Source organism: Dipteris shenzhenensis, chromosome 26 (assembly GCF_047967505.1).
Source record: "Dipteris shenzhenensis isolate YYH24624 ecotype China chromosome 26, Dip_SZ_1.0, whole genome shotgun sequence".
Lineage (NCBI taxonomy): Eukaryota > Viridiplantae > Streptophyta > Polypodiopsida > Gleicheniales > Dipteridaceae > Dipteris > Dipteris shenzhenensis.
In genome coordinates, this window is record NC_141621.1 from 39,007,381 (window position 1) to 39,030,173 (window position 22,793).

General features: G+C 45.5%; 1 protein-coding gene across 3 annotated transcripts; it reads left to right on the forward strand.

Moving 5' to 3' along the window:
• Window positions 1-449: 449 nt before the first annotated feature.
• Window positions 450-22,651, forward strand: LOC147885044 (putative phosphatase SPAC5H10.03). Of its 3 annotated transcripts, none has more exons than XM_087397881.1 (10): window positions 450-548; window positions 633-697; window positions 797-856; window positions 16,639-16,749; window positions 16,837-16,881; window positions 16,960-17,022; window positions 20,481-20,564; window positions 20,690-20,810; window positions 20,950-21,044; window positions 22,414-22,651. In XM_087397881.1, the coding sequence occupies exons 1-10, from the start codon at window positions 527-529 to the stop codon at window positions 22,471-22,473; spliced, it is 726 nt and encodes a 241-aa protein (XP_087254007.1). In that variant the 5' UTR covers window positions 450-526; the 3' UTR covers window positions 22,474-22,651. The 3 variants fall into 3 exon arrangements, with proteins under 3 accessions (XP_087254007.1, XP_087254008.1, XP_087254009.1); XM_087397882.1 differs by having other exon boundaries at window positions 450-533; XM_087397883.1 differs by having other exon boundaries at window positions 489-533; window positions 636-697.
• The last annotated feature ends 142 nt before the right edge of the window (window positions 22,652-22,793 follow it).

The following is a 22,793-nucleotide window of genomic DNA, read 5'->3' on the forward strand; positions in this document are numbered from 1 at the left end:
AACACTATGCTGCTTGGCCTCAGACACAAGTGCAAAATAACATGGTGTCGTCCATTGGGCACATGCAATACCATATACCTCGACTTGCGTCGAAAACCTAGAGGGTTGGTGCATTGGAGTAGAAGGCAGAACATCTTCCTTGACGATACCTGTGCATGCATCTGGCCATGGCAACTTTCACTAGGTGGACATGTACATGGCCGCAGATTGGCACGACCTCGAGGAGTTTCACATGAAATCGGATGTGTGCGCGTTCAAGCAGTTCGATTAACGGGAAAAGACCTGGACACAACGATGATTTTCAGGATACCGAAGCGGCGAGCACGAGGACTTGATAAAACATTGCCACCGTGTGACGGGAGCACAACGTGCACCATCAGTGACGGGCCACGTCCACGTGGCTTCACAACAAACCAGATGGCCGTGTGCGACCACGAACCAACACCCAGCCTACACAGTGGCAAATTTTATTTCTTAACAAAATGAACTAAAATTATAGACTCCGAGGAGCTGTCCGCGTGACGAGATGTCGGGTAAAGAATTCCAAGGTTTCAATCTATTTTTAATTCGTGCATTCACAATCCTTGGTTTGATTCGATTTAAAGAGCTGTCTCATGCTTGTTCACCGCCAGCAGAATTTGAGGAAGAACAAATCCTCACCCAGCAGAGAGCTGCATCTTCCATCTCAACAACAGAGGTGGTACCGACCTCGTAGAGTCTGTTGAATTTTTCGTAGCGGATTTTGGCGTCCTGTTTTCTAAAATCTGGTAACTTGTTTTCTCGATTCCCGTCATAGAATCGAAACGCGAAGGATTCGCAGCCGAAATTCTTTCCTATTTTCAACAAGCACAAGAAGGTATCACGCACACGTTAATGCAAGACCTTCTTCTAGCGTTTCTGTTGATTTTGAATTTGTGGATATTATAATCAGAATCGGTGAAGAGCTTAGCTGCCTTGAATCGTGCAAATGCTTGGGAGGTCAAAATCTTGCGCAGATGGGCGTTCTGTTCGAGATTTAATGCTATAAGTGAAGTGCCAGCCCAGAGAAAATTGCAGAGATCGTACTTGTTAAATCTCTGTAGAGCACAGGGACTTAAAGAATCATGACGAAGGAGATATATTAACAAGAGAGGCTTGACCGAATTTCAAAGCCCCTAGGTGGTTGAGGATGTAAGGAGTCCAACAGATTGAACGATACAAAGATTTGGCGGAGGAGCTAACCATTTTGTGCAGTACATGATGGAGGAAATGGCGCTGACGAGGGATGTGAACGACAAAGCCTGACTCAAAACACGCAATATATAGGAGCAACTTAATAAACTCAATCCTTAAACGATATCTTCATGCAATTTTGCAACTCAGGTAGCCTGCTTAGTTTGACCATGAAACATGAGAGAGAGAGAGAGAGAGAGAGAGAGAGAGACCGAAGGATCTATGAGACTCAAGTTGACATAAATTACTATCCTCCATGTGCATCTCCATGTGTAACACTAACACTTTTCATAGTGCTATTAGCATGGCTCGTTTTCAATCAGCCTAGTTCAATATAGAGTGGCATTAGTTGATCGAGTTATTTAAGAAATGCAAGCTATCCTACTAGCAAAGCGCAAGAGCAAGACCAATGTCAAGGTTTTGCCAATAAACGTTGATGTCATTCTTGAGTTTGATAAGGGTGGCATGGTTTAATTTTCCATAGCTCCTTATCGCTTGAAACCGGCCTTCGATAAACAAAAGGGTAGTGATCTTCTACTTAGTCAGAAACTTCATAAATGGCCACAATGCAAGCTTCAGTCACTTCAATCACTTAGCACAACTTAGAAACAAGCTTCAACAACAACAAAGGTGGCTAGAATGCCCCTGCTCAATGAAAATAGTACACAGTGCACCCACTGGCCCCAAATGCCTTGGCGCCCCTTATGGTATTTATTTAATGCTTCTGAATGGAAATGCTTTACAAGGGTTCAACCCTGCACTGTTCCTCTCTGCAAATCCTCTACTTGTCTTCAAGGCATCTAATCCAAGTGCACCACTAGAATTCCCACTGGCAAGGCATACTCATGCATTCACTTCTGATTTGACACAACTTAGAGGCATTCAGGCATCCAAACCATTGGCAAACTGAGCTCAAGGCAGCCTCAAGGCTATCACATGCATCCACACTATCCTTAGGCCTTCCACAGGATCACCCTTGCCTTTGGGTGCTTACTAGAACGTGTAGGAGTCTTGAAAGGACTGCACACAACACGCATGCACTGCAAAAAACTGCAAAGCAAGAAAGAACAAGGAAAAACAGAACCTGGAACCAACTCCCGTTGTTTGTGGCAGAGGGGCGAGCTCCTTCCTTGCACCTATCCTCTATCCAGGTTCCCCGCAGGGTGCATGTGTCTTCCAGCAATCAGGAGAGGAGAGAAATGAAGGTAGAGAGCAGAGGGTGAACAAGAAAGACCTGTAGAGGAAAGATGGTTCATAGATCTGCCCCGAAATGATTGCCTTGGGATCTATGCCTGAGTCCTCCTAAGAGAGGGTGCCAAAAGCAGCAGGGAAAGTTCCTCTTGTAGCGTGCACTACTCCAGAACAGCTCCAAAAGCCACCACACAGCCAGAAACATGTGCGCAAAGGTCCAGCACAGCAAAAGACAACCCCGGGCACCTGCTGGAGGCAACTGAACACATCTGTACGGATTCCGTACAGACGTACGGACGTCCATACAGTCTGTATGAAAAATTTCAAAAAGTTCAAAAATGACTTCTAGCACTTCCTAGAAGTGCGTACTAGCCTTGGAACATTCAAAACAGACTAAAAATGGCTTAAAACGGCTGAAAACAGGCTTGAAACAGCTCAAATAGCTCAAAAACTGCACAAGAATAGCTGAAAACGTCCAACACCTCTGGGAGAGTGAGGGGAGAGAGATGGAAGGTGGGGGAAGGGCATGCATACACATGCATGACAAATGGCACCTCCTCCTTGCCATTTGCCCCTTCATTAAAGTCCTAACCCCCATACTAAGGACAACGTTGGTTGTCCTTGGGTAACTTTTAGACCCCTCTTTTAAAGCCTTTGCCTTGCCCCTAGGACCTAGTGGTGCACCTAGACTTTGCCCTTAGGAACTTCTAGGAAGTGTGCACTTCCTCTAGCCAGTTCCTCATGGCCAAACCATTACAATACTTAACCATGGTTAATCTTGGGTTAAGGGTAGGTTGAGTTACGAAGATACTGTACATCACTTTTCACGTCCTCTTGACATACCCTCCTCTTAAAACAACAAACTACCTAGGTTGCTGCTGAAAAAGTACAAATAGGCAGAAATAGCCCATACTAGAATATACATCATCTGTAAGATACAATCTGCAATGATAATATGGGCTAGGAGAGCTCGAGAGTCCATCCATACATCAATGCATCCTCTATGTCAAGTGTCACAAACACCCATCATGGAGACCACACGGTAGAAATACTGTCAGCAAGCAACATCTCGGGTGAGACAATCGGTGCCACCAAGCTATCTCCCGATATATGAGTAGTCTGAATCAAGGAAGGGGAGGTGCTACCCTCCTCTTGAGCACCAGGAAATGCTCCAGATCTGTGCTCTGCTTTGTTGGACCTGTAGGAGCCTGTACCGCAGTTGGCGCAAGCTGAAACGCGTCGAGGTAGAGCTGCAAAATCTGAGGTGAGTCTGCCAGGTCACCCTCCTCCATCCACCTCGCATCCAGTGCAAGATAATTCCTCAACTTCACCAGGTAGCGACGGGAAACTCTACCTGTCATTGTTCTTTCCATATGTGCCAAAATCTGTTTCGAAACCAAGATTTCATCCAACTCTTCCACCTTGGGCTGATCCTCATGCAGTAGGTCAGCAGGCACATCACCTTGGAAAGGCTTCAATAAACTCACATGAAAGGCATTGTGTATGGTCCAAGTGGCAAGTAGCTTCAGTCTGTAAGCTACATCATTAATGCGTTCAAAAACCTGAAAAGGACCATAATACTGCATCTTCAGCTTTGTGTACACTTTCGTCTTGCCTTTCATCTTCCTGAGTCGTGCTTTTTGAAAACCCTGCAGCACCCAATCGCCCTCTTTCAAGAGTAAGTCGCGGCGATGCTTATCGGCTGCCCGTTTGTGCTTCTCTTGGCTTTTCTAGAGGGCTGTTTTGACCTTCTGGTAAGCAACATCCAAACTTTCCACAAATCTGTCCGCTTCAAAAATCTCCTCTTTCGTGTGCAGAATGGGAGGTACCTTCCATTCTCCTGCCACAATTTCAAAGGGGGCTTTCCCCATGGATGAGTGTACAGTGTTGTTGTACGCGAACTCAACAAGTGGCAAAAATTGCTCCCATTTCGATTGCTGATCCGAAACATAGCATTTGAGAAGATCAAGGGCAGTGGAATTGGCTTCTTCGGACTGCCCATCAGATTCAGGATGGAAAGAGGATGAGAAATTCAGCGTGGTATCCATATTCTCAAAGATACCTCTCCAGAAAAGACTTGTCATCCGCGGGTCTCTATTACTGACAATTGATTGAGGCATCCCGTGATGTTTAAACACATGAGACATAAAGAGTCTCGCCATCTGGTCTGCTGTAATTTTCTTTCAGACGGGAATGAAGTGGGCCTGCTTGCTGAATCTGCAAATAATGGTCCATATCCCATCATGTCCAGATGGTGTACGAGGAAGATCAAAGATAAAATCCATGGCAATGCTCTGCCAAGGTCGATCGGGAATAGGTAGAGGCAATGCTCTGCCAAGGTCGATCGGGAATAGGTAGAGGCAGCAGCAGTCCAGCCGGCTTCTGCCGGTCATATTTCACCTTTTGGCAGGTGATGCATGTCCTGACATATGCTTCAACATCTTTCCTCAATGATGGCCAAAAGAAATAGTGCTCCGCAGCTTTGATGGTGGCATCAATGCCTCTGTGTCCTGCGTAGGGTGGAGCATGACTCTCTGTCAACACTTTGGGCCTCAACTGTTTCGTGACACACAATCTGCCATGCATCATCAGAAATCCGTCTTTGAGAGTATAGTGCTCATGCCTCTGTCCATCAACCAACTGATCATAAATCCGTGAAAAATCAGCATCATTGGCATATTGACCCTTCATGGCATCAAGCTCATCATGATATGCAATGGTCACTGCTGAAACTTGTGGCTTAACAGACACTGCATCTGGAGTGGGCTTGCGTGAGAGTGCATCTGCAACAACATTCTTCTTCCCAGGCACATGCACAATCTGAAAATGAAACATAGAAAGAAAATTTGCCCACCTCATATGCTTCTCAAACAACTTTCTCTGAGTGAGAAAGTACCGCAGTGATTGATGATCGGTCTGAACATGAAAATCAGCACCGAAAAGATAATGCTTCTAGGTCGAAAGAGCATGGATGACAGCCAACATCTCTTTCTCATAGATGCCAACATTCATTTCAGCATCCTGGAGCACTCTACTCTTGTATGCCACGACTCTTCCATCTTGCATAAGTACCCGTCCTAGGCTGTTCCCACATGCATCTGCTTGGACAGCAAAGGGTTTGCGAAGATCTGGCAAAATAATCACAGGATCTGAGCAGAGTCGCTCCTTCAGTAGGTCAAAAGCTGCAATTTCTTTGGGACCCCATCTGAATGTGACTCCTTTCTTCTATAAGGCATGTAAAGGATATGCAATCTCTGCAAAATACCGAATGAACCTCTTGTAGTACGAGCACAAGCCCAGAAAGCTGCGTACTTCATGGATGTTCTTCAGGTGTGGCCAATTCCTGATGGCCTCTACCTTGGCAGGGTCCATCCTAACTCCATCCTTGGAAACAATGTGCCCGAGAAAATGGATCTCATGCATGAAGAATTCACTTTTCTTGGCATTGACAAGCAGCTTATGCTTCCGTAGCTTCTCGAGAACAATTGCCAGGTGCTTCCTATGTCTAACCTCATCCTGAGAGAACACGATGATGTCATCGAAGAAAGTGCCAACAAAGGCTCGGTGCTCTCTAAAAATCATGTACATCATTCTATTGAAGGTGGCAGGTGCATTGGTTAACCCAAATGGCATGACAAGAAACTCGTACAGACCAAATGCGGTACGAAATGCTGTTTTGTGAACATCCTCTGGCTGAATTCTGATCTGGTGATAACCACTCTTCAGATCAATGCGGCTGAACATTCCAGACCCATGTAACCTATCCAAAATATCATCCTTCTTCTCGACCAAGAGCAGGGGTGAGTAGTAAGGTGAAGACCTGGGCTGAATCAGCCCCTTCTCCAGCAGGTCCTTGACCTGGTTCATAATTTCCTCTTGCTGGCCTGCACTGACCCTGTAAGGAGTCGGTTAGGAGGACTGCTACTAGGGATTATATCTATCGTGTGGTCTTCTGGCCTTTCAGGGGGCAACTCCTGTGGAAGTGAGTCAGAAAAACAGTCCCTAAACTAAAAAAGAAAATCTGTCCGCTGTTTTTCCAGCTTAGAAAAATGAGACTCTTCTTCTACTGACTTCTTTTCAGATGCAAACACTAAGTACGCTGAAAGATGCTTTTTCATTACGTTGCCAATGGCAGAAGTAGATACAACAGGGATGGATTCTCCCTTCAATTTAGCATCTAGAACGTGGGTCTTGCCACGGTGAGTGATTGTGATTGTTTTATCCTTTGTATCCAAAACAGCCCCAACACGAAAGTGCCAAGGTATCCCCAGTAACACATCACAACCATCCAACGGCATAATATAGAACTCTTCTGTGTCCACGTAGCTCTAAATATGCATCCGCAGCTTGCCTATCACCGGAGTAACTGACTGGCTGAGTCCCGGACAAGCCATATCTGCATCACACAAAGGACCCATATCTTCTGCCCTTATTCCTAACTTTCCAGCCAGCTTTGGAGAGATGAAATTGGCCTTGGCTCCCGGATCGAAAAACATCAGAGCTGTCTGGTCTCTTATCTTGCCCCATGCCCGCCATAACTCTGTAGCATTCGTATTAGCATTCGTATTCTGAACAGCCCCAATCAAGTCTGGCAAAAGACCAACAGTGGGCTTGGGCTTTTTATTCTTCTGATCAGTCCTCTTTTCCTCCTTGTGCTCACCCTGCTCAGAAGGAGGGAATTTCTGCTTCTTATGTGGGCATTCAAAAGCCCTGTGGCCTTCCTCCTTGCAAATATAACACTTGTTGGCATCATAGAGAATTTGCTTTTCCTCATCAGACATGCAGGTCGGTACTTGCCTCTGTCTTCCAACAAACTTTGACTTCATGGGCTGCGAAAACTTTTTGAACTTCTTAGGGGATTCCGTCTTGCTGCCCTTTGACCTTGATGTCTCCTATGAACTTCCTTTGAACCCAAAAACTTTCCCTTACATTAGTGCATAAGATGTAGTGGCATTCTCAACCAACTGAGACATATTGGAAACCCTTGTCTTCGTGCAGTAGTCCCAAATCTCCTTTGGCAACCCGCAGCAATATCTTTCAATTTGCTCGGACAGCGGTACATGTCTGTAAGAATTCACTGGCAGTAGGGCTTCCCAAAACTTCTTATTGTAGTCCTCCAAATTTCTGCAATTTGCAGCATCCAACGTGTACTAGGCGGTCATGATATCCACTTCAAAAGTGGTAGTGAGCCATGCTACTAAGAAGACCTACTTGAATTCGACCCAAGTGGTAGGTGCTCTGCCTTGCAAGAGGAGGTTGGTCCAGCATTGGAGCGCATTGCCCTTCAAAAAGGTGGCTGCCTTCGGACTTTGGAGGATTCTGTGAAGTGTCCACCTGAGTAGGCAGCATCAAACTGTTGCACGAATGTCAAAGCCTTCAATCTGTCCTACATCCCATTGAAAGTCTCAAACTTGACAGTTGCCCCTCCCTCCTTGTAATCTTTCAATTTGCCTTTCAATTTGCCTTTAGGGGTGAGATTGTCATAAACGGGGGGCTGTAAAAACGGTGGGGGCATCACTACTCCTACATTCTGAGCCATTCCAATTGTACCCATGGTGGGGTTTGGCATTCCAGGTCCCACTCCCTACATCTGTGGCATATTCCAAGTATTGCCCATTGTCCCAGGCATTCCTGTCTACATTCCAGGCTGCATCCCAATGTTTGAGTACATCATATTGGCATTTGCAGGGGGCATTCCACCCATCATAGGTTGCTGGAAATTCGGCATTCCCGGCTGCGTGCTGCCCATAAAGCTACCTGGCATTCCAGGTGCCTCTGCGGATGGTGCCACCATTGCCTAAAAAACTGATCCCCCTCCAAAATATCCAAGATGCATCGTGGGCTGAGGAAGGGCTTGATGTTCCTAATTGACTGAATGAAAGTTATTGGCATTACCCGCTACAAGGGTGATCGAGGGCATCTCTGACGGCTGTCCACCGAAAGAAACATGCCTAGGAGTCTTCTTATGCTTCTTATGTTTCTTCTGAGATGACTTTTTGCTTCCAGGAGAAGCAACCATAGGGGGAGGAGCTTGCATAATCTCCGTGACAGCATGTTGCAACTGCGACAGGGCTCCCACTACACTTTGCATTCGTAGCTGAAAAAGTGCATTGGGATCAAGCTCCTCTGCCTCATCTACCTCATCCTGTGAGTCCCCCATGGCATGCTCAGGAGAGACTGGATGTGCCCCACTGTCCTGCTGGTACTATGCTCTTCTTCAAAGCTCTCTGATGCTCTGTCTTCATCCTGCCCCTCCTGCTCTGAAATGGTCAACGACCTCTCACGGTGTGACATGCTTGCTAAGATTCACTTCTGATCTGACACAACTTAGAGGCAGTTAGGCATCCAAACCACTGGCAAACTGAGCTCAAGGCAGCCTCAAGGCTATCACATGCATCCAGACTGTGTCCTTAGGCCTTTCACAGGATCACCCTTGCCTTTGGGTGCTTGCTAGAATGTCACGAGGACGTGAAAAGTGATGTAAAGTATCTTCGTAACTCAACCTACGCTTAATCCAGGGTTAACCATGGTTAAGTGTTGTAATGGTTTGGCCGTGAGGGACTGGCTAGAGGAAATGCACACTTCCTAGAAGTTCCTAAGGGCAAAGTCTAGGTGCACCACTAGGTCCTAGGGGCAAGGCAAAGGCTTTAAAAGAGGGGTCTAAAAGTTGGGCCCAAGGACAACCAACGTTGTTCTTGGTATGGGGGTTAGGACTTTAATGAAGGGGCAAATGGCAACGAGGAGGTGCCATTTGTCAAGCATGTGTATGCATGCCCTTCCCCCACCTTCCATCTCTCTCCCCTCACTTTCCCAGAGGTGTAGGACGTTTTCAGTTGTTCTTGTGCAGTGTTTGAGCTATTTGAGCTGTTTCAAGCCTATTTTCAATCGTTTTAACACTGTTTTGATTGTTCCAAGGCTAGTGCACAATTCTAGGAAGTGCCAGGACTCATTTTTGAACTTTCGAAAAATTTTCGTACTGGTGGTACGGACGTTCGTACGGCTGTACGGAATCCGTACAGACGTGTTCAGCTGCCTCCAACAGGTGCCTGGGGTTGTCTTTTGCTGTGCTGGACCTTTGTGCACATGTTTTTGGCTGCGTGGTGGCTTCTGGAGCTGTTCTGGAGCTGTTTTGGACCAGTGCAGGCTGTAGGAGGAACTTTCCCTGTTGCTTTTAGCACCTTCTCTTAGGAGGACTCAGGCACAGATCCCGAGGCAATCATTTCGAGGCAGATGTGTGAACCATCTTTCCTCTACAGCTCTTTCTTGTTCACCCTCCGCTCTCTATCTTCATTTCTGTCTTCTCCTGATTGCTGGAAGACACCTGCACCCTGCGGGGAGCTTGGACAGAGGATAGGCGCAAGGAAGGAGCTCGCCCCTCTGCCACAGACAGCGGGAGTTGGTTCCAGGTTCGGTTTTTCCTTGTTCTTTCTTGCTTTGCAGCTTTTTGCGGTGCATGCGTGTTGTGTGCAGTCCTTTCAGGACTCCAACAAGTTCTAGTAAACACCCAAAGGCAAGGGTGATCCTGTGGAAGGCCTAAGGACGGTGTGGATGCATGTGATAGCCTTGAGGCTGCCTTGAGCTCAGTTTGCCAGTGGTTTGGATGCTTGAATGCCTCTAAGTTGTGTGAGATCAGAAGTGAATGCCTGAGTATGCCTTGCCAGTGGAATTCTAGTGGTGCACTGGGATTAGATGCCTTGAAGACAAGTAGACGATTTGCAGAGAGGAATAGTGCAAGGTTGAACGCTTGTTGTATGTACCAATTTCATTCCTAAAGAAATAAATAAATACCGGAAGGGGCACCAAGTATTTGGGGCCAATGTGGTGTCTTGTACTTGCTTTCATTGAGCAGGGGCACTCTAGCCTCCATCCAGTTATTTCTCAAGTTGTTTCTAAGTGGTATTGTTTAAAGTTAAGCGGTTGGAAATGATGCAATGTGGCTGTGAATAATGAATATGCAATGCAAGTTATGGTCTATTGCCCTTCATGAAACTGAAGGCCGGTTTCATAGAACTTGTAGGAGTCTTGAAAGGACTGCACACAACACGCATGCACTGCAAAAAGCTGCAAAGCAAGAAAGAACAAGGAAAAACAGAACCTGGAACCAACTCCCGTTGTTTGTGGCAGAGAGGCGAGCTCCTTCCTTGCACCTATCCTCTATCTAGGCTCCTCGCAAGATGCATGTGTCTTCCAGCAATCAGGAGAGGAGAGAAATGAAGGTAGAGAGCGGAGGGTGAACAAGAAAGAGCTGTAGAGGAAAGATGGTTCACAGATCTGCCCCAAAATGATTGCCTCAGGATCTATGCCTGAGTCCTCCTAAGAGAGGGTGCCAAAAGCAGCAAGGAAAGTTCCTCATGTAGCATGCACATATCCAAAACAGCTTCAGAAGCCACCACACAGCCAGAAACATGTGCACAAAGGTCCAGCACAGCAAAAGACAACCTCGAGCACCTGCTGGAGGCAGCTGAACACGTCTGTACGGATTCCGTACAGACATACGGACGTTTGTACAGTCCGTACAAATTTTTTCAAAAAGTTCATAAATGACTTCTGGCACTTCCTAGACGTACTAGCCTTGGAACAGTCAAAACGGCCGAAAATGGCTGAAAACAGGCTTGAAACAGCTCAAACAGCTCAAAAACTACACAAGAACAACTGAAAACGTCCAACACCTCTGGGAGAGTGAGGGGAGAGAGATGGAAGGTGGGGGAAGGGCATGCATACACATGCATGACAAATGGCACCTCCTCCTTGCCATTTGTCCCTTCATTAAAGTCCTAACCCCCATACCAAGGACAACGTTGGTTGTCCTTGGGCCCAACTTTTAGACCCCTCTTTTAAAGCCTTTGCCTTGCCCCTAGGACCTAGTGGTGCACCTAGAATTTGCCCTTAGGAACTTCTAGGAAGTGTGCACTTCCTCTGGCCAATCCCTCATGGCCAAACCATTACATCACTTAACCATGGTTAACCCCGGGTTAAGCGTAGGTTGAGTTACGAAGATACTTTACATCACTTTTCATGTCCTCTTGACATCACTACTACAAGACAATCAAGTTATGATATTGTGGACCATTGTGGATCATCAAGAAGCAATCAATACTAAGTTGTAAGTTGGAATCACCATCTTGAGGAAAAATTTACCCCACACTCTTGGTTAAAAGCATAGGTTCCAATTGACAATGATGTTCCACCTCCATGTGATTATGTTCCAAAAATTGAAGATGACCATGTTCTTCTCATTCCCAAGCATAGTTTGGAGCGTCATGGGACTAGGCTGATGCCTCCAACTGCAATTAGTGCCCAATCCGAGTGGTGTAGGAGAAAAAGGGCACCTCCTTAGCTCTGTTCGAGTGCCCTATGTGAGCTGGCCAATACCACATCCCATCGGATCCCATGGATCTCTTTGAGAGGCCAACCCTTCCATAACCAAAGGCACCACCTTGCCCCTCCTGCTGTGATGAAACTACAATTGGTCAATCATCTAGTTCTTGCCCGAGTGGCCTACCGCTTTGACCCTCTGCCACTCAAGTGAATTCAAACCCCTGTCTGCCTCCAAGTTTATCGCAGTCTCTGGTTGGAGAAGGTCCCCAAGCTCTGCTTTATAAAGTCTACGCGGGAAGAAGCCAAGGGTACGCCGCACACATTGAATCCTAAGAGGCACCCCAGTCCTTGTAAACTATCCGTACCAGTGGTGGGGGGGTTGAGGGGCTGCGTAATCCCTCCCACCAAGCCCTAGGGTTCATGGCCTCAATCATGTGCCTGCCCCCCTCAAATGAGAAAGTCCCTGCTTTCGTGCCTCTACTTCCGTGGGAAGGCGTCTCCATGTCCCAAAGGACCTAGCTAGGCCGCTGTCCCAATGTGCACAGCCAATGTGTGTCCAATGCCCCAGCATACGTCCCTCTTGATCCCGCACCCACGTGAGTGGCTGCCTCTCAAGCTCCTTCAGACACGATGTGTCGGCTCGAATGAGTCCTCTAGACAAACGCTACCAAACCCCATGAAGGCTCCGCATCAGGGGGAGCCCTTCTTTGTGAGGGGAGCCTTTGAGAAAATCCATCTATAGGATTGCTGCCATTGACCTCTTGTGCGGAGGTTGTTCTTAAGAAGCCCTTGCTAGAGTAAGAGCTTCCAGGGCTCAGAGCTCATGGGCTGATTTAAATTGATAGGAAGCACCATCCGACTACACCCAATGCTATTTTGTTGTTTCTTGTACTTAGGGGATCATCGTTGGTTAATCAATCCCAGTGAAACAGAGATGCATGCTAGACAAATAAGGTCTCATGTTCCCTATCATATGACACGTATAGCATTGAATCAGCAGTCTCCTTGTAAGGTGTTCATCTCTCTCATCGGCAGAGATATGAGCCGTTTGGTAGATGGGAATATATTAGTCATCCTGCATAACATAATGACTTATATAGTTGGAGTGGCTCATAGTATTGTCATATTGAGCGTAATCACTCCTACTAAGGGCATGATCCGATTCTTCCCAATCACTAGGTCGTTCCTAGGCATCTGAGCTGCCCCATGCACCTCTTGTGGAAACACCAGCATGAGGCTATGTACCACATGCTGCCAAGAGGACCAGGTTGACCACCAAGATCCTCCTTGCTAGAGAACGTGTGGCTGAGCTATAGAAGCTTGTGCCTCGCACAGTCCAATACTGGGGCAATCTGCTACTCTGCTGAAATGCCAATGCCAACGTGGCAGCCCAGATATACTGTGTGTCCCCTCGGAATCCAACATAAGCCAAGTGCTGACCCCCAATCCCAGATCTCCTAGACCTTCTTAGTCACTGTGAGGAGACCAACTGATTTGGTCTAGTTGGTCTTGGCTCCCAAGGCCAAGCAATACGTCGCTAGGGCTCCTTGTACCCTCTCTAAACTCTCCTTAGTGCCCTCCACAAAGGGTACTGTGTCATTGGTAAACTTTGAAGCCAAAAGCTCCTCCTCCTATCAGATCAAGAGCTGTATCCAAGTGAGGCCTGTTGTTTGGGAATAGTCCAAAGTCTTTGCTCTACAAAGAGAAAGAGGAAGGGGGAAGCCCTACTGAATTGAGCAAGAAAGAGCAAAGGCCTCTCCCATGGATGAGTCGAGACCGTTCGCGGCTCAAATCCATCTCTCATCCTCTGCATAGTGCCCTCGAGAAAGGACCACTCCACCCTATCATAAGCTTCTCAAAATCTAGAAGGAGGATCACGATAGGGATAGACATCTCCCATGCCCAATCCACTGCCTCCCAAGAGGTGAAGATACTTTCTAAGATGCTGCGTTTCTAAACAAAACCAGTGTCTGTGTTGTAGATGATATCAGCAAGGTGAGGCATAAACCGCAAACTCGTCGAGACCTTGGCTAAGGTCTTCTAAGTGGTGTTCAGCAAGGTGACTGGTCTCCACTAATGAATGTCAGCTTTGTTCCCCCCTTTGGGATCAAACAAATCCAGTCTTGACTCAAAGACTAAGGAAGCCCGAGTCAAAGATCTCTTGAAAAGCAAGCCGTAGGGGGTTGAGGATGTTCCCCTAGAAGCACTTAAAAAGGATAGAGTCAAACCATCCTCCGCAAGACACTTATGTGGTGGGAGGGCTTTGAGGGCCTCCTAGAGCTCATCATCAGTGAACAGTCCTCTAACTGCCTGCTCAAGCTTAGAGGGACCATTGACGGAATCTGATTCCACACTGCCTCTCGGGTTTAACCTGGGGAGACTCCTCCTCAGACTGAAACAAATGTTTATAGAAGTCTGTGGTCATCTCAAGGAGCTCGTGTGGATCCATATGCATCTGAGTGCTCGCATCCCTTAATCATTGAAACTGAGTCCCAGCTAAACGTGGTCTAGTGGTTTGAAGAATTGTCTGGATATCCTATCTCCCTATTGTACCAATCGGGCTCAAGAACAGTTATAAGAGAACTCGGCTCATTGGACATCCGTGGCTTGAAGGTCAAGCCTTGCACTCTCATATCGGTGTATGAACCACTGTGAGACTATCCTGCTCCCTGAGGCGTTCTACGGATGCTAAATTCCATCTCAATGCTCCCTCTCACTCCTATAGAGTGTGCCTCTGATGAAGAGCCTGGGATTGAGCTGGATCACGTCTGTACCCAAGCAACCGCCCTTGTCCTCTAGTCGTTTCCAAATCTTAAACACTGCTTGCTACACCTCCTCCTCCTGAAGTAATAGCATCTGGAGTATTAATTCCCTCTTGAGGGAGTCCACGATAGGGCTGCTCTCGAGGAGTGATTTGACATTGTCATGCTTTCTAATATAGCGGTGAAACCCCCTCTCTGTATGATTCTCTGTGCATCGTCGTGCCTGCCAAAATGGCGGCGAAACCCCCTCTGCCCCAATCTCCACATAAAACCTGTCAAGGTGCTTTAGCAGACCAGCATGCCTCCGCTGGCCAAAAGAAAAGAGAAGATTTCGAGGAAGCATGGAGAACTCAGCCTCTCTCCATGGATCACAACTGTTGATCGCGAAGGTAAACTGCTCCCACATACTCCTCTCCACTGCAGGCATCTCGCTCCTCCTTGCTTGTCCTCCTCACACTTAAGGCTGTTGAGATCACCCCCAACAGTCCAAGAGCCATCGTATGGGAGGCACTCCATCAACGGCCTCCCAAAGCCTGGGTGGTGCTGGCTACAAGTGCGGGCGTATACATTCAGGATCTTGAGCCTGGACTCACCTAGCTGGAGGCCCATCCAAACTGCTCCTCACCCTGATTGAAAACTATTTGAGGTGAAGATCTCTTAATGCCACATTGTAGAGAGAGAGGGCCTTGCTTGTGGTTGTTCCCTCCCCATGAGAGGTTAGGCTAGGTTGAGTGAGGGCCCCTGTAGCGGGTGTGCTGCCCGTGGACTATGTGGCACAGCCCACATGGCAACCTACATGGCTGCTCACGTGGCTCACCTGCGGATGATTCCCTCCACCTAGATCTGCCCATGTGGCATCCAAACTTATGCGCACGGCAGACTCTCATGCCCCCCATTCCTAAATTTTTACCATGCCCTTGTGCTCTCCTCATATGAGGTGGGACAATGAACCCGATTTTCTAATATGGTGGTCTTATTGATACGGTGGCACATTCTTGAAGGCATCATATGCAGTTAGGCTGGGAGTACAGGGACTAGGTATGGCTCCCTTCTTTGCAGGATTTGTGCTTGAGTTATAGTGAAGGGTATGAATGTTTTTTGAAGATCAATAAAGATGGAATTAACTATATAAGCTTTGTAGAAAGGGTATGCTGCCTTAGCCCCTCATGGTTTTAAAAAACGATGAGCCGATAGGAGTGCCGACATAAACTCAGTACGAAGACTTTGTATAAATGGATGCTCAAGTATGTGTGGGTGTGTGGATTTGTATGTGTGAGAGCATATTTTTATACTATGGTCTACCCACACTGTTGGGCGCTGATGACGTCAATGGGGATGTCATAGGAGCTAGTCCCTGCTATGTGTGATGGAGTTTATGGTTTTCAACCTTATGAGTGACTATTATGAGATTGAAACTGCACTATGTTTTGTTTTTAGAGGATGAGTTTGGGAATGTTCCTGGATTCATCTAGGTATATAACGATGAGAATATATTCACAGCCTTACCTCCTCCTACGCTAATCTAGCCCCGAGTCCATATGGAGGCTCACAGATAGGGCATTGCCTACATGTTCTAGCAAAGATCCCTTATAAATATTCCATAGTTGTGACACTTGTACCATGTTTGATACTAGCTTGACGATTGTTGAGAAATTTGTATTAGAAGAAAGCATTTAGGGCTGAATATGTCAGCTTAACCATGCATGAAATTGCCCAAGAGCGATGGAGACTACTCTGTATTATCTGTACCACTTGAAGGCAACTTAGAAAGGCACAGAAAAAGAAACCAAGGCAATTCCTTTGGAGCAAGGTTTCTGCAAGGAGGTGTAATGGAAAAGATATAACTTCTTCACCTTAGGAACCAGCTCAAATGAGCCTCAAGGGTGGACCCTTGATCTTGTACTTTGATAAAAGTTTCTGCCTAGTTGTTTTAAGAACTTTCACTGTGCTACCATAGATACCCTTTTTAAATGTGCTGAGTGGCTGTTAGCGACTTCCAATGAACAGCCCTTTTGGTGGGAGACTCCTGTTGTATTTTTTCAGTGACAATGCTCTCTGTTTTGTTATTCCTTAAGTAGATTGAGATTTTGATGACAGATTTATATCAGGCACCAGGAAAAAGGTAACCCTTCTGGGAATGGTGTGTTCTATACAGACTGTCTATCTTATTCGACATGGGCATACTACATACACCGAGGGGTACTTTACAACAAAGCTGGGAAAACATCCCTTTGATGTGACGTTGTCCAATCTTGGGATTCGGCAGGTTGCATTTTCTTGCAGTTCTTTTTTGTGATGGTTTCTAAAGTTTTTGTTAAAAGGCTTAAAATTGATGGAAACCTTTTCTTGCCAGGCTTGTGCTCTTAGAAAAGGGTTGGGCAACCTTGGAGCAGAACTGGTAACATGTGATGGCACAGGCTTTTGTTTTCTTCTGTAAGGAAATTTATCAACAGTCTAAGGATTGTAAGATGTGCAGATTCTAACATCACCTTTGACTCGAGCTTTGCAAACTCTTCAACATGCAGTTGATGTAACTCAGGTTCTTTCTCTCCATTTCATAGGCTTTAATTGCTGGGCCCGCTTCTTGTAATATAAATATAATATAAATATGCATGGATTTCACCCCAAAAAACAAGGGAAACCATATAAATGATGAAAATCATTCATAAGGCCTGCCCAAGATCCAAAATACGGAAAAAGAAGATGAATTGGATGGGTAGCATGGAAAAGAGGGCGGAAAGCTATGTGTGTGTGTGAGAGAGAGAGAGATTTCCACCAAGAGAGAGGGGGTGAGAGAGACAGAGAAAAAGTAGAGAAAAAGATGGAGAAATTTAAGGGATGAAAATAGCAAGTGAAACTTGCACCACCAATCATAAAAAAGACAAAAAATAAACCTCAAAATTATGAATTTTCCTTTTGGGAAGGAAACCATCACTCTACCCTCACAGGACAGGCCAAAAAGTGTGCGTGTGTGTTTTTTGTGGACATACCTAATTTTCAATCAAAATCTGGCATGCAACTCCTTTTGTTGGCTTGGCATGCTGGCTCCCTTAAGGTGGGACTTTTGCCAGGATGAAATATGTCTTTTACATGGTACGACTAAAGTTTCTTTACCTAAGGAATAGAAAATCGAAAAAGTACTTAAGAGTCATTTGGGAGGATATGCCTTTTTTGGAATGTGTTGGAAAGTTTAATCATGTACATGTAGCTCAAATCCTTGCTTTTGGTACCATGTTAGAATATGCGGCGAAAATGAATCAAATGTCAATGAGATCACACTTGAGAATTCTAGATTCTACTAGGGATGTGCACACATACAGATCTCGAATAGACAGCAAGATATGGTAACCAACAACTGAATAGGAATTTGCAAAGAGAGGACCCAAAATGTTTACAAAAGGTGCATTGATAAACCCCACTATTGCTAGAACTGAGGCTCAATCTGCTTCTCACACGTGCTGCCACGTGATTCTCAATGGAGGTCTTCAGTGGCTATGGGGCGAGCTTCAAAACCTGTGTTAGCACCATTTCTGTCCTATGTGATTGGCTCACTGGATGAGGTCTTTCACAATGGTTAAGGGCTGCCCGCTAGTGCCTTGCTTGCTACCTGCTGCTTCCTTTGATCCTGTGCTTAGATTCATACCTGGAGGCTGGATCTGCTGGCTGATCCTGAGCACCGTGCTGCAGCACATGTGATGTCTCCTAAAGTGCCTTTTCTGCACTTCTGGAGCCCTCTTTTTTGTCAGGCTGCAAGTTTCAACACTGAATGATGGTATATCCCCCCAATGGGAGCCTTTTATAGGGCTGAAGGACCTCTGAATCTGGCTGACTAGTAGCCCTGAACCAGGCTGACCCAGTTAGGGTTGGACGACCTAGGCCTTGCACCAGCCCTGGTGCCCATACTGTGGGTTTGTATGCCTGCCTAGATGCTGCCTGACATGTCCCTCACATGGCTTGTGCACAGCGCCCCATATTTGGGCAGCAGCACAACAGTCCCACTATGGACTGATCTGCCCTTAGGGTGGGTCCCAAATAAAACTAAGAAGGATAGTCAGCTGTTATCCATGTGGCAGCCTATGTGCTTCCGATGTGGCAGCCTTTTCATTCCTCTCCATGCCCTTTAATTCTTTTCAGGTGTCACTCCCACCTGCTCTCCTTGTTCGGGGCTTACAGGCAGGGACTTGACCCATATTTTGTGACAAAGTCAGGGTGGGTGGGGGATTTTTACCATTACTCAACGTGGGTGCTATGACTCTGAAAGATTCATACACTCTCCAAGCATACCTAACTCATCTTGATTTATAGGGGAGTTATTAACAAACTTGCATTTGACTACAAACTATTCTTCCCCCATTGTTTTATAATGTGCTCAATTATGTATTTGTGTAAACATATAGGCATGTCTATGTAGGCAATGTGATATCTTCAGATTAGAGCGTTGATTTAGTCATACATGCTTTTGCACATACATGGAGTAGGTCCATATCAGTATGTGATCTTGTGGACTAGCTATTCGTCTATTTTCTGCTGTGTTTAGTGGTTTGGGCTTGGCTTGGCAAGAAAGGCCCATTTACTATGGATTCTCTAACTACTCGCCTGGGGTGGGGGGAGGGGTGGGGTTGTAGGGGCTAGACCTTTGGGGGAACCTATGTGATAGGTGGCCGAACTCTACCCCTGGGTGACTGAAAGGGCCTGTCTTCTCCCTTCCATGAGATGGGGCAGCAAGAAGAAGATGGAGGTCTGACCCCAGGGTTGACAGGCTCTACTTTCCTCTTCTTGTGTGAGGACGGCATGAAAAACCTGGACAAGCTTTGGCAGGTAGCTAGGCTCCATGCATCGTAAGCACTGACTAGGTAGACCAAAAACCTCAATTCTCTGGAAGCTCTGCCAGTCTCTAGCATCACCTCTCCTAGAAGGGAATCCAGGTCCTCAAAAATTACTTGTATCTTCAGCACCCTATTATCTGATGTGCTGAAGTCACTATCCTGGGGCCTCTAGGATTGTGCCAAAACACGCTGTAATAGAGGGAAGAATGGCCCTATGATCCATGGAGAAACGTGTAACAGGATAATGTGACGAAGAGCCTTGGCAAAAACCATGTCATCCACCACGAACTTGTGGTACCATGGGCAGAAGAAGACCAAGTGTGTGCCCAAATCTGTAGGACTCCTCTGAATGAGTGTCAGTGGTTCCTAGTGAAGTGTGTTGGAGAAGAGAGCCCCTCTCCTATATATGGTGACTTCCTAAATGTGTTCCCCATCTAGTGCGAGCCTCACATGGATCTAAGTGTGGGTGTGAGACCAGGATATGTTTTCATATCAGTTTTTTGATGCATCGTGGCGACAATCATTTTATGATTGTCTACATGTGCGGGACATAGCCTTAGGGCAGCCAAAAAAGAGGAAGGGAAGGAAAGAAGGGGGAGAAAAGAGCCAGGCCTTTGGGACTGCAAGTTTCCCTTGGGGCTTCTCGCTGTCCGACGGAGCTCTGATGTTGTCAAAGGGCAGCTCAAAGAGACTGTGGGGAGCAGAGGAGAAACCAGGGGTGGACGAGAGCCCTGAACAGGCTGTGAGCGGCTGGAGGGCACAACCGTCTGAGAGGGTGCAGACTTAGGTAAAAGTTTATTTGGGGGGGGGGGGAACAGATGGCAGGAAGCTGCCTGGGCAGAAGGGATGCTGTGGAGGGAAGGGGAGGATGGCAAGGGGGCGGTCTGGAAAGGAGGTAATTGGGTCAGGAGCTAGGAGGTGCAGGAGCAGCAGGATGGGGATTTGCATACTTCTCCCTCCTATGTTCTGTTTGTGAACGTGCTAAGTATGATCAAGATTTGGTTTGTTGTGCCATTTAGGGCTTACTGTCTTTAGCTCTCTAGGCAGATATTAAAGTTTTTAACAATCAATCTTATTCCAAAAAGCTCTTCCCTACCTTTCCAATTTTAATAACAGTTGTTATTTTCTGTCTACAATGTGTGTGAAATTTTACTCTGTACTTTGGTTCCAGAGACCGCATTCGGTGAGGATAGAGGTTTCTGATCTCCACACAGAACATGTTCTCACGAGTGGAGACGTGGGAAGGCCTGCTAGTGTAAGATCTGGGAACCCAAACTTGTTCTCCTTAATGATAATGTGGTGGATGGTCTCGTGTCATGTCAGGAGATTTGTGTTGCAGCGCTTTTTTGGGAAAGCATAATTCTGTTTCTGACTTTCCAGATGCTTTCAAATGAATTCCCGTGGATATCGTTCGCTGGGCTGAAAGATGTATGGTGGTTCTCACCTGAAGAGGCTCCTAATGATCCCGTCAATGGGATTTTTCAGAGTCAGGAAAGCATGGGTAATTATTGTCTCCATTGCTATGCAGTCGAACAAGTTTGGATTCAATGGACTATCTGGTTAAATTTTTGTATATCACTGCAGTCGAACAAGTTTGGATTCAATGGACTATCTGGTTAAATTTTTGTATATTACTGCAGATGAATTAAGAAAAAGGGTTGGCAATTTCCGTCAATTTATCCTCTCAAGACCAGAGGATGTGATTGCTGTGATTGGCCATTCTACATTCTTTAGGGTACGAGCTTCTCTCTCTCTCAGGATGTTGCGCTTGATGTATTTACCTTGGGGAATGGATATTTTGTCACATATTTTATCATTCTTCAAGTTGTGTTTGAACGAATCAGTCTTTTACTGTTTTGTTATAATTTGGTGTTGCATCATCTTTCTACTGTCTTTACTATTTTGCTCTACCTGTATTCTTCTTTTTATTAGTTTTTTGTCTTTAAAGCTTAACCGCTTGCTGTCTTTGATTTTGTTCACTTGTTCTTGTTCTTCCTCTTTTGGCTTTCTTCTTCTTTGTCTTCTTATTTTATCATAGCATGAAGGGCTTCTTGTGTGGTTTATGAGCTTCTCAAGATGAAGGGAATTGCATAGTGATTCTAGCAAGAAGTCACGGTTAATTGATTTTAGGTTATCATTGATATCTCTCACATCTAATGAGCAGCCTTGCCAGCTCACATTGCTTGGCGAAAGTCTCTCCAAGAATGATGGAGAGTTGCCTTTTCTAACTCTATAACATTGTTGTGGCTCTTTAACGCCATTAATGCCTTTCACAATTGTTGATTGCCTTGAGGTGCTTTCTTCTATTTTTCTCTCCTTGTTTTACATCTAGAAGCAATTGACTAAATAAGCTTCATGCCCTTGGAGAATGTTTCATTAGATGGTCTTAATTGAAATTTATATGAGTTAGTACACCTTATGCAAATAAGAACGTAAGGATTGTTAATTGATTTAGGCATCTTAAGAGTAAAAATATTCATAGTTCTTGCAGTGTGATTCCTATCCATGCTGGCCCTAGTAGTAGTATCCCTTACATAGGTTGAAGTTATCATATAATTAAGAAGGATTCTTTGATGATAGATCGAAAATACTTTCTTGATTTCTTGAAGCAAGTATGTTGTTATATTTGCACACATAAACATGCAAATGCACAAGCACGCACGCGCACACATGCATGTGTGTAGGCGCATGCATGCACATGTTTACATATGCCTATGTGCATACACATGTTTGTATAAAACAGGAGACTTAACATCAAAGATTAGGATGCCAACCTAGTCCTATGGAGAAATCAATATTCGTATATGAATGTGTCACCGAATATTCATGCCTACCTACCCATGTGGTTGCATGTGTATGTAGGCATTTAGGCATTCAGACATTGACACTTATGTTTGTACCTATGTACTAATATGTGGATGCATTTTAGCATGGTATAAAGCAATTTTTGGTGGTCTTGTTTATGATAGGTTTTTTGCTTTGTTGTTTTTTTCTTTGTTTTTATCCCAAAACAAATGTCTATTGTTTGTTTTGATTTATTGATGTTGATCACTCATCATGCGTGTGAGGTTGCATAAGCTCTAATGTTTTTGGATATGGTGCAGGAACTTAGTGGTAGACGGAAGCGCATGCAAAATTGTGAGATTTTGAAAATTAAAGTTTGATGGTTGGAAATCAAGCCAATTTAACTTTAATAAGTTGCTTTTGGCATGCCAACTTAATCCACAAGACACTATTTGTGTTTTGTGTTATGAGGATCAATTGATCCACTAATGACTGCAAAAATGTGCATAAGTTATGCATTGATGAAAGGGTTCAAGATGGAGTAGTCTTAGACATGGATAAGGTGAATACCACCATGGATTTTGGTGTTGGATTTATGTTGATATAGATAACTTAGAATAATGATTTCTTGTCTTACCTAACTAGCAACACGTGACTAGCCTTGATTGCAATATGTTTACATTAAAAATAGGACTGCACA

Bases quoted from the DNA above. Each gene is read 5' to 3' on its own strand.
- LOC147885044 (XM_087397881.1), top strand. From the start codon at position 527: ATGTCGGGTAAAGAATTCCAAG. The intron at 857-16,638 runs GTATCACGCACA...TGTTCTATACAG, and splicing joins TTTTCAACAAGCACAAGAAG to ACTGTCTATCTTATTCGACA. The intron at 16,750-16,836 runs GTTGCATTTTCT...TTTTCTTGCCAG, and splicing joins CCAATCTTGGGATTCGGCAG to GCTTGTGCTCTTAGAAAAGG.